This window comes from Ascaphus truei, unplaced genomic scaffold (genome assembly GCF_040206685.1).
Source record: "Ascaphus truei isolate aAscTru1 unplaced genomic scaffold, aAscTru1.hap1 HAP1_SCAFFOLD_97, whole genome shotgun sequence".
Taxonomy (NCBI): domain Eukaryota; kingdom Metazoa; phylum Chordata; class Amphibia; order Anura; family Ascaphidae; genus Ascaphus; species Ascaphus truei.
In genome coordinates, this window is record NW_027457309.1 from 527,647 (window position 1) to 539,825 (window position 12,179).

Below are 12,179 nucleotides of genomic sequence, written 5' to 3' on the forward strand. Positions count from 1 at the left end.
TATAACTATGACATGTCAGCTGATGGGTCCCAGTCATTATTCAGCACTGAATATAACTATGACATGTCAGCTGATGGGTCCCAGTCATTACTCAGCACTGAATATAACTATGTACATTGAATATAACTATGACATGTCAGCTGATGGGTCCCAGTCATTACTCAGCACTGAATATAACTATGTACATGTCAGCTGATGGGTCTCAGTCATTACTCAGCACAGAATATAACTATGTGCATGTCAGCTGATGGGTCCCAGTCATTACTCAGCACAGAATATAACTATGTGCATGTCAGCTGATGGGTCCCAGTCATTACTCAGTACAGAATAACTATGTACATGTCAGCTGATGGGTCCCAGTCATTACTCAGCACTGAATATAACTATGTGAATGTCAGCTGATGGGTCCCAGTCATTACTCAGCACTGAATATAACTATGTGCATGTCAGCTGATGGGTCCCAGTCATTACTCAGCACAGAATATAACTATGTGCATGTCAGCTGATGGGTCCCAGTCATTACTCAGCACTGAATATAACTATGTACATGTCAGCTGATGGGTCCCAGTCATTACTCAGCACTGAATATAACTATGTACATGCCAGCTGATGGGTCCCAGTCACTATTCAGCACTGAATAGAACTATGTACATGTCAGCAGATGGGCCCCAGTCATTACTCAGTACAGAGTAACTATATACATGTCAGCTAATGGGTCCCAGTCATTACTCAGCACTGAATATAACGATGTACATGTCAGCTGATGGGGCTCAATCATTACTCAGCACTGAATATAACTATGTACATGTCAGCTGATGGGTCCCAGTCACTACTCAGCACTGAATATAACTATGTACATGTCAGCTGATGGGTCCCAATCATTACTCAGCACTGAATATAACTATGTGCATGTCAGCTGATGGGTCCCAATCATTACTCAGCACTGAATATAACTATGTGCATGTCAGCTGATGAGTCCCAGTCATTACTCAGCACTGAATATAACTATGTACATGTCAGCTGATGGGTCCCAATCATTACTCAGCACGGAATATAACTATGTACATGTCAGCTGATGGGCCCCAGTCATTACTCAGTACAGAATATAACTATGTGCATGTCAGCTGATGGGCCCCAGTCATTACTCAGCACTGAATATAACTATGTACATGTCAGCTGATGGGTCCCAGTCACTATTCAGCACTGAATATAACTATGTACATGTCAGCTGATGGGTCCCAGTCATTACTCAGCACTGAATATAACTATGTACATGTCAGCTGATGGGCCCCAGTCATTACTCAGTACAGAATAACTATGTACATGTCAGCTGATGGGTCCCAGTCATTACTCAGCACTGAATATAACTATGTACATGTCAGCTGATGGGCCCCAGTCATTACTCAGTACAGAATAACTATGTACATGTCAGCTGATGGGTCCCAGTCATTACTCAGCACTGAATATAACTATGTACATGTCAGCTGATGGGTCCCAGTCACTATTCAGCACTGAATATAACTATGTACATGTCAGCTGATGAGTCCCAGTCATTACTCAGCACTGAATATAACTATGTACATGTCAGCTGATGAGTCCCAATCATTACTCAGCACTGAATATAACTATGTGCATGTCAGCTGATGGGTCCCAGTCACTATTCAGCACTGAATATAACTATGTACATGTCAGCTGATGGGTCCCAGTCATTACTCAGCACTGAATATAACTATGTACATGTCAGCTGATGGGTCCCAGTGACTATTCAGCACTGAATATAACTATGTACATGTCAGCTGATGAGTCCCAGTCATTACTCAGCACTGAATATAACTATGTACATGTCAGCTGATGGGTCCCAGTCACTATTCAGCACTGAATATAACTATGTACATGTCAGCTGATGAGTCCCAGTCATTACTCAGCACTGAATATAACTATGTACATGTCAGCTGATGGGTCCCAGTCATTACTCAGCACTGAATATAACTATGTGCATGTCAGCTGATGGGTCCCAATCATTACTCAGCACTGAATATAACTATGTACATGTCAGCTGATGGGTCCCAGTCATTACTCAGCACTGAATATAACTATGTGCATGTCAGCTGATGGGTCCCAGTCACTATTCAGCACTGAATATAACTATGTACATGTCAGCAGATGGGTCCCAGTCATTACTCAGCACTGAATATAACTATGTGCATGTCAGCTGATGGGTCCCAGTCACTACTCAGCACTGAATATAACTATGTACATGTCAGCTGATGGGTCCCAGTCATTACTCAGCACAGAATATAACTATGTGCATGTCAGCTGATGGGTCCCAGTCATTACTCAGCACTGAATATAACTATGTGCATGTCAGCTGATGAGTCCCAGTCATTACTCAGCACTGAATATAACTATGTGCATGTCAGCTGATGGGTCCAATCATTACTCAGCACTGAATATAATTATGTACATGTCAGCTGATGGGTCCAATCATTACTCAGCACTGAATATAATTATGTACATGTCAGCTGAGGGGATCCAGTCATTATTCAGCACTGAATATAACTATGTGCATGTCAGCTGATGGGGTTCAGTCATTACTCAAGGTGGAGAGAGAGGAGGGAGGATAGGGTGCAGGGGGAAGAGAATGGAGAGAAGGAGAAAGGAGAGAAGGGGGAGACGGGAAGGGAGGACAGAGAGGATGGAAGGGGGGGAGACAGAGGAGGGAAGGGGGGGAGACAGTGGAGGGAAGGGGGGGAGACAGAGGAGGGAAGGGGGGGAGACAGAGGAGGGAAGGGGGGGGAGACAGAGGAGGGAAGGGGGGGAGACAGAGGAGGGAAGGGGGGGAGACAGAGGAGGGAAGGGGGGGAGACAGAGGAGGGAAGGGGGGGAGACAGAGGAGCGAAGGGGGAGGAGACAGAGGAGGGAAGGGGGGGGAGACAGAGGAGGGAAGGGGGGGGAGACAGAGGAGGGAAGGGGGGGGGAGACAGAGGAGGGAAGGGGGGGAGACAGAGGAGGGAAGGGGGGGGAGACAGAGGAGGGAAGGGGGGGAGACAGAGGAGGGAAGGGGGGGAGACAGAGGTGGGAAGGGGGGGAGACAGAGGAGGGAAGGGGGGGAGACAGAGGAGGGAAGGGGGGGAGACAGAGGAGGGAAGGGGGGGAGACAGAGGTGGGAAGGGGGGGAGACAGAGGCGGGAAGGGGGGGAGACAGAGGAGGGAAGAGGGGGAGACAGAGGAGGGAAGGGGGGGGAGACAGAGGAGGGAAGGGGGGGGATATAGAGGAGAGAAGGGGGGGGAGGCAGAGGAGGGAAGGGGGGAGACAGAGGAGGGAAGGGGGGGAGACAGAGGAGGGAAGGGGGGGGAGACAGAGGAGGGAAGGGGGGGGAGACAGAGGAGGGAAGGGGGGGAGACAGAGGGAAGGGGGGGGAGACAGAGGAGGGAAGGGGGGGAGACAGAGGAGGGAAGGTGGGGGGAGACAGAGGAGGGAAGGTGGGGGGAGACAGAGGAGGGAAGGGGGGCAACAGAGGAGGGAAGAGGGGGAGACAGAGGAGGGAAGGGGGGGAGACAGAGGAGGGAAGGGGGGGATACAGAGGAGGGAAGGGGGGGGATACAGAGGAGGGAAGGGGGGGGGATACAGAGGAGGGAAGGGGGGGGAGACAGAGGAGGGAAGGGGGGGAGACAGAGGAGGGAAGGGGGGGGGGGAGACAGAGGAGGGATGGGGGGGAGACAGAGGAGGGAAGGGGGGGGAGACAGAGGAGGGAAGGGGGGGGAGACAGAGGAGGGAAGGGGGGGGAGACAGAGGAGGGAAGGGGGGGGGAGACAGAGGAGGGAAGGGGGGGGGAGACAGAGGAGGGAAGGGGGGGGGAGACAGAGGAGGGAAGGGGGGGGGAGACAGAGGAGGGAAGACGGGGGGGAAACAGAGGAGGGAAGAGGGGGGGGAGGACAGAGGAGGGAAGAGGGGGGGGAGGACAGAGGAGGGAAGAGGGGGGGAGACAGAGGAGGGAATAGGGGGGGAGACAGAGGAGGGAATAGGGGGGGAGACAGAGGAGGGAAGAGGGGGGGGAGACAGAGGAGGGAAGAGGGGGGAAACAGAGGAGGGAAGAGGGGGGAGACAGAGGAGGGAAGAGGGGGGGGAGACAGAGAAGGGAAGGGGGGGGGGAGAGGGAAGGGGGGGCATAGGAGGGAAGGGGGACGGACGGCAGAGGAGGGAAGGGGGACGGACGGCAGAGGAGGGAAGGGGGACGGACGGCAGAGGAGGGAAGAGGGGGGAGGGAGACAGAGGAGGGAAGAGGGGGGGGAGACAGAGGAGGGAAGGGGGGGAGACAGAGGAGGGAAGGGGGGGGCAGAGGAGGGAAGGGGGGGGGGCAGAGGAGGGAAGGGGGGGGGGCAGAGGAGGGAAGGGGGGGGGGCAGAGGAGGGAAGGGGGGGGGGGCAGAGGAGGGAAGGGGGGGGCAGAGGAGGGAAAGGGGGGGCAGAGGAGGGAAAGGGGGGGCAGAGGAGGGAAGGGGGGGGCAGAGGAGGGAAGGGGGGGGCAGAGGAGGGAAGGGGGGGGCAGAGGAGGGAAGGGGGGGCAGAGGAGGGATGGGGGGGGCAGAGGAGGGATGGGGGGGGGGCAGAGGAGGGATGGGGGGGGGGCAGAGGAGGGAAGGGGGGGCAGAGGAGGGAAGGGGGGGCAGAGGAGGGAAGGGGGGGCAGAGGAGGGAAGGGGGGGGCAGAGGAGGGAAGGGGGGGGCAGAGGAGGGAAGGGGGGGGCAGAGGAGGGAAGGGGGGGCAGAGGAGGGAAGGGGGGGGGCAGAGGAGGGAAGGGGGGGGGCAGAGGAGGGAAGGGGGGGGCAGAGGAGGGAAGGGGGGGGGGCAGAGGAGGGAAGGGGGGGGGGGCAGAGGAGGGAAGGGGGGGGGCAGAGGAGGGAAGGGGGGGCAGAGGAGGGAAGGGGGGGCAGAGGAGGGAAGGGGGGGGCAGAGGAGGGAAGGGGGGACGGGCGGCAGAGGAGGGAAGGGGGACGGGCGGCAGAGGAGGGAAGGGGGACGGGCGGCAGAGGAGGGAAAGGGGACGGACGGCAGAGGAGGGAAGGGGGACGGACGGCAGAGGAGGGAAGGGGGACGGACGGCAGAGGAGGGAAGGGGGACGGACGGCAGAGGAGGGAAGGGGGACGGACGGCAGAGGAGGGAAGGGGGACGGACGGCAGGAAAGGGGGACGGACGGCAGAGGGGGGAAGGGGGACGATCGGCAGAGGGGGGAAGGGGGGCGATCGGCAGAGGAGGGAAGGGGGACGGACGGCAGAGGAGGGAAGGGGGACGGACGGCAGAGGGGGGAAGGGGGACGGACGGCAGAGGGGGGAAGGGGGACGATCGGCAGAGGGGGAAGGGGGACGGACGGCAGAGGAGGGAAGGGGGGGAGACAGAGGAGGGAAGGGGGGGAGACAGAGGAGGGAAGGGGGGGAGACAGAGGAGGGAAGGGGGAAGACAGAGGAGGGAGGGGGGGACAGAGGAGGGAAGGGGGGACAGAGGAGGGAAGGGGGGACAGAGGAGGGAAGGGGGGACAGAGGAGGGAAGGGGGGACAGAGGAGGGAAGGGGGGACAGAGGAGGGAAGGGGGGACAGGAGAGTGGACACACACACACACACACACACACACACACACACACACACACACACACACACACACACACACACACACACTTAGTAGCCGCTAAAAGTTCAGAGGCAGCGTGCCCGGATACCGGGAGCCTCTCGCTCTGTCTGTGACGTCACCGGGTCACCATGGAGACCGCCCGGCCTCACAGCCTTGTTTCTCCCCCCCCCCGCCGCGCCGCGAGCTCTGAAACATGGCGGGTGTCCGGCCTCCCTCCCGCAGCCCGGCAGCGCCCAGACTCCTCCTCCTCTTCCTGCTGCTGTTCCAGAGTCCCGCCGCCTCCGCAGCGCCGCCCGCCCCCTGCGGCCCGGGCTGTCACTGCCTGGACCGGCTCCTGTCCTGTGTGGGGACCCCTGGCCGGCGCCTGGAGCTCATCCCCCTGGTCAGGGTGCACAACCACACCTTCTTCTCCCTGTGAGAGAGCAATGCGGAACCTACTCTCTGTGGGGACGTTAGATACAGGCATTGTACCCGTGCTTGTGGAGGGAGAGGATCATGGGGGTGGGGGAGAGGAGCAGAGGGGGGAGACGTGGGGGGGAAGGAGAGGATCAGTGGGGGGAGTGGGGAAGGAGTGAGGATCAGAGGTGGGTGTGGGGGAGAGGATCAGTGGGGGGAGACATGAGGGGGAAGGAGAGGATCAGAGTGGGGAAGAAGGGAGGATCAGAGGGGGGAGTGAGTAGGGAGAGGATAGGGGGGGGAGTAAGGATCAGAGGGGTATATGGGGGTGAGAGGATCAGATGGGGGAGTGGGGTGGGGAAGGGAGAAGATAAGAGGGGGGAATGGGGGGAGGGGGAGGATAAGTGTGGGATTGAGGGAGAGGATCAGAAGTGGGAGTGGGGGGAGTAAGAGGACCAGAGGGGTGTGTTGGGGGAGGGAGAGGATAAGAAGGAGGAGTGGGTGGGAGGGGGAGGGGATTGGGGGGGAGGAAGAAGATCAGGGGTATATAGGGGAAGGAGAGGATAAGAGGGAGGAGTGGGGGGTGAGGGAGAGGATCAGAGTGGGGGGATGAAGAAGATCAGAAGTGGAGGAAGAGGATCATGGGGGGATAAGAGGGAGGAGGGGGGTGAGGGAGAGGATCAGAGTGGGGGGATGAAGACGATCAGAGGGGTGGGTGTATGTGGGCAGGAGGAGGGAGAGGATCAGAGGGGGGAGGGAGAGGGGGAGTGGGGGGAGGGGAAGGGTCAGTGGGGGGAGGATCACGGGGGAGTGGGGTGAGGGAGAGGATCATAGGGAGGAGTGGGGGGGGGTGAGGGAGAGGATCAGTAGTGGGAGTGGGGGGAGGGAAAGGATCAGTGGGGGGAGGGGAAGGGTCAGTGGGGGGAGGATCACGGGGGAGTGGGGGGAGGGAGAGGATCATAGGGAGGAGTGGGGGGGTGAGGGAGAGGATCAGTAGGGGGAGTGGGGAGAGGAGAGATGATCGGAGGGGGTGAGGTAGAGGATCAGTAGAGGGAGTGGGGAGGAGGGAGATGATCAGTAGGGGTAGGGAGGTGGAGGGAGATGATGAGGGGGAGTGGGGTGGAGGGAGATGATCAGGGGGGGAGGAGGGAGAGGATCAGAGGAGGGGGAAGAGGATCAGAGGGGGGAGTGGGGTGGAGGGAGATGGTCAGAGGGGGGAGTGGGCAGGAGGGAGAGGATCAGAGGGGAGGGGGATGAGGGAGGATCAGAGGAGGGAGCAGGGGGGGTTGAGGGAGAGGATCAGAGGAGAGTGGAATGGAGTGGGGGAGGGAGAAGATCATAGGTGGGAGTTTGAGGTGGGTGGGAGAGAATCAGGGTGTAGGGGGAGGATCAGAAGGAGGAATGGGGGGTGAGGGAGAGGATTAGGGGGAGTGGGGGGTGGAGGGCGATGATCATAGGGAGAAGTTGGGGGGTAAAGGACAGGACCAAAGGGGGGGATGGAGAGGATCAGAGGGAGTGAGAGGATCAGGGGTGGGAGTGACGGGGTTGAGGGAAAGGATCGTGGGGTGGGGGTTGAGGGAGAGGAGGGGAGTGGGGTGGGGGTTGAGGGAGAGAATCAGAGGGGAGATTGGGGGGACGGAGTAGATCAGTGGGGGGAGTGGGGAGGAGGGAGATGATCAGAATGGAGAGGATCGGAGGGGGAGGGGGATGAGGGAGAAGATCAGAGGGGGGAGTAGGAGGATTTGAAGGAGGATCAGAGGGGGGTGGGGGGTTTGAGGGAGAGGATTAGAGGGGGCAATGGGGGGGGGGGGTAAGGGAGAGGATCAGAGGGAGTGGGCGGGGTTGAGGGAGAGGATCAGAGGGGGGAGTGGGGAGGGAGGGAGAGTATCAGAGGGTGGTGTGGGGGGGAGGAAGAGGGTCAGAGGGCAAGGAGGAAGAGGATCAGAGGGGTGTGGGGGGAGGGAAAGGATAAGAGGGAGGGGTGAGGGAAAGGATCAGATGAGGGAGTGGGGGGGGAGGAAGAGGATCAGAGGGGTGTGTGGTGGGGGGGAGGTAGGGGAGAGGACCAGCGTGGGGAGCAGAGTGGGGGTTGAGAGAAGATCAGAGGGGGGAGTGGGGGTTGACGAGAGGATCAGAGGGTGGTGGGGGGTTTGAGGGAGAGGATTAGAGGGGGCAATGGGGGGGGGTAAGGGAGAGGATCAGAGGGAGTGAGCGGGGTTGAGGGAGAGGATCAGAGGGGGGAGTGGGGAGGGAGGGAGAGTATCAGAGGGTGGTGTGGGGGGGAGGAAGAGGGTCAGAGGGCAAGGAGGAAGAGGATCAGAGGGGTGTGGGGGGAGGGAAAGGATAAGAGGGAGGGGTGAGGGAAAGGATCAGATGAGGGAGTGGGGGGGGGGAGGAAGAGGATCAGAGGGGTGTGTGGTGGGGGGGAGGTAGGGGAGAGGACCAGCGTGGGGAGCAGAGTGGGGGTTGAGAGAAGATCAGAGGGGGGAGTGGGGGTTGACGAGAGGATCAGAGGGTGAGTGGAGAGAGAGAAAGGATCAGAGGGGGGTGCAATAGGTGTGTGGGAGAGAGAATTGGGGTGTAGGGAGAGGATCCGAGTATGGAGTGGGTGGGAATGTATTTTTACTGAATCAGATTGAACCCGGGAGTCTCACACATTAATACTAGCTCCGGAGACCCACTGCTTCCATCATATGTAATAAAAATACACTTACAGGCAGCTTCATTACCTTAGCGGCTAACCGCGAAGGTAATGAAGGGGTTAAGTACCAGTGCCCGGTTTATTGAGGGTAGAGGGGGTGGATGAAGGTGGTATTTGGCCCGTGGTGGGTGTTGCTACCGCAAAGGTAATGAAGGGGATAACCCCTCTCATTACCCACCAGGTAGGCTTAAACACCCACCACGGGCCAAATACCTTCACCCACCCCCTCTACCCCCAATAAACATTAAAACACAATACAAACTCCACTACTAGCCAATACACCCATTGATTGCCAGTTTGGTTACCTACTGTATGCCCTCAATGAGAGCAAAGATAACCCCAATAGCCCCAATGAATGGGCACCATACTACACACCCCATCTACCACGAAAACAGCCCCCACCCCCCTAACACATACAGTACAGTAATGGGCAAAATCACTATTATTCATATTTGGATAATAGTGCATTTGCCCGTTAAAAATAAAATATCCAGCCAGCATAAAGTAAATTAAAGTTCTACTTACCCCTGCCATGAAGAAGGCCGTCCTCATCCTCATCACCGTCCTCCGTGGGCTGCAACATTAAAATAGAATAAAGAACTACTGGCCACTAACCCATTTACCTTAGCGGTGAGTAAACTTCCCCCCGATACCCACCCGGGAGGTCTAACCACGCTCCCTGGGGCAACTACCTCCACCCCCTCTACCCCCATCACCACACATACAAATGGGCAAAGGCACTAGTAGCCAAATATCACGTTTGCCCATTTGTTTGTAAAACAAAAGAAATACACAATAAAATAACATTGGCATAACAGTACACTACATTACACTTGCCAATAAACCCATTGATTGTTACTGTGGTAAACCATACTCACAATATGGGCATGGATTGCCACAATAACAATGAATGGGGAAGCTATAAAAAAAAAACATAATAAAAAATACAATACAGTACATAACAAATAAAAACAAACATTTGCCAAAAAACTGCATTGATTGTCACTGTGCTTATCTATACCCAGAAAGGGGCACAGATAAGCACATTGCCAGTCAATTGGCACCCTAAAAAAAAAACGAAAGTCAAATGGTGCTCAGCTGTGGGGTCCTCATAAGCAAAAATGCAGAACTTGAGGCTAATATGTACAGTCTAGACGGCTTACTGATAGGTTGTTAGGCTTGTGTAAATTGATTTTTACATGTTAACACGGTTTAGAAAATATTAGCCTAGTGAGACAACCGCAGTACTCCCAAATATGGTATTTCCTATGGCAGTTTAAAAAATGGCGTAGTGCAGGACGATACAATATGAAATGCACAAAGCCAGTAGCTATGTATCTTGCTCAAGCCTTGCGTCCTTGTTGAATCCAAACCAGTCCAAGGTTTGATAATCCGCAGTAACAAGAATCCAAAAAGTAGAAGTGAAGACAGTGCACTACAGCATAGCAAAAAATAATCACGAGGTAACGCCAGTAAAAATGATGTTTATTGTATGGATGTCATTATTTATATAGCGCCATTAATGTACATAGCGCTTCACAGCAGTAATACATGTGACAATCATATAAATAACAAATAATACAAATAACAGATCATGGGAATAAGTGCTTCAGACATAAAAGTAACATTTAGGAAAAGGAGTCCCTGCTCCGAAGAGCTTACAATCTAATTGGTACAGTAGGTGGAACATAACGATACAGTAGGAAGCAGTTCTGGTAATTGCGTCTGCAAGGGGCAAAGCTTTATGTATCAGGTGTATAGTGTTAGCCACGGAGCTACCCATGCTTCTTTAAGCAAGTGTGCCTTAAGGTGGGTCTTAAAGGTGGATAGAGAGGGTGCTAGTCGGGTATTGAGGGGAAGGGCATTCCAGAGGTGTGGGGCAGTCGGTGAGAAATGTTTAAGGCGGGAGAGGGCTTTAGATACAAAGGGGGTAGATCGCTGAAACGCTTACGGGGTGTGCAGTTTATCTTTTTGTCCATGAGACGTCAATAAACATCAATTTTACTGGGGTGACCTCGTGATTATTTTTTGCTATGCAGTAGTGCTCTGTCTTCACCTCTACTTTTTTTTTAAAATACGCAATTAAATAAAAGCCAATCAATATTTTTCTGACCTTGGCATAATTCACCCTCCGAATCCTACTCCGGCACCAACTATTGACCTTCTTCGACGCAATGCCTGATGTGCAGAAGTCCATGGTCCTCTGTTGATTGAAGAGACGTCTCCGGTAAGTTCTTGAGTTCTTTCTTTTCATCTTTATGGTCCAAGGGGAAACAGAGATGTTGCTCTGAAGTCTTCTTGGGCTCAAATGAGACGGAACAGGTCTAATTTAAGGCCTGTGACGTCACATTTCACTGTCAAATGGTACACCCCTAATCCGTGTACATGTACCATGTGACAGCTTCCATTTTTTTTTTACGGATGTGACGTCATCAAAAAGGGAGGGAACCCAGCCAATCAGGTAATATATGGTATTATATGCTTCCCTCCCTTTAAGAGGAAGTCACTACAGCAAAAAAAATGGAAGCCATCACATGAAGATAGCCAATCGGGTAGTATGCCTTCCTTCCTTTTTGATGATGTCATATCACTCAAAAAAGGAAAGGCATTGCATGGTATATCTACCAATCCGATTGGTGGGTTTACCATGTGAGGGCTTCTATTTTTTTTTCATGAGTGACATCTTTCAGGGAGAGAAAAATATACTACCTGATTGGCTGGCTTCTCTCCCTTTAAGAAGATGTCATATCCTTAAAAAAAAAAACGGAAGCTGTCACATGTACACGAACCAATAGGATTGACACGTAATTAAGGCCTGTCCCGTCTCATTGGAGCCCAAGAAGCAGTCGAGGCAACATCTCCAGGCCCCTTTGGATTATAAAGAAGAGAAGACAGAAGAAAAGAAAGGAACAACTTACCGGACACGTCTCTTCAATCAATAGAGGACCATGGACTTCAGGCTGTTGAGCATGGCGTCGAGGGTCAGGAATTGGTGCCGGTGTAGGATTTGGAGGGTGAATAAGGAAAAGGTAAGAAAGACAACGATTGTCTTTTATTTAATTGCGTAATTTTTTTTTAGGTTGCCCATTGACTGCCAATGTGCTTATCTGTGCTTTCTGGGTATAGATAAGCACAGTGACAATCAATGCATTTTATGGCAAATGCTTGTCTTTATTTAATTGTTATGTATTTTTTGTTATTTTTTTTTTTAAAGGTTGACCATTCATTGTCATTGTGGCAATCCATGCCCATATTGTGGGCATGGTTTACCACTGTCACAATCAATGGCTTTATTGACCAATTCTTGGTTTTATTTAAATGTAATGTGTTATATTTTCTGGGTTTTATTTTTTTAAGCTTGCCCATTCATTGCCTGTCACGGGAGACCAGATATTGACACCATTTTACCGGGATCATTGTGAATGTGAGGAGGTAACCAGGCTCAATAATAAAGGTC

The 12,179-nt window shown here is 53.9% G+C and overlaps 1 protein-coding gene across 6 annotated transcripts in view; it reads left to right on the plus strand.

Annotated features, from left to right (window-relative positions):
• Positions 1-5,775: 5,775 nt before the first annotated feature.
• The window catches only part of LOC142486596 (leucine-rich repeat-containing protein 37A2-like), a 176,660-nt gene continuing 170,256 nt past the window's right edge, over positions 5,776-12,179 (plus strand). For all 6 annotated transcript variants that reach the window (XM_075585191.1, XM_075585192.1, XM_075585188.1 and 3 more), the window contains exon 1: positions 5,776-6,039. In XM_075585191.1, the coding sequence (XP_075441306.1) occupies positions 5,819-6,039 (221 nt within the window). In that variant the 5' untranslated portion in view covers positions 5,776-5,818. The remainder of the gene's footprint in view (positions 6,040-12,179) is intronic.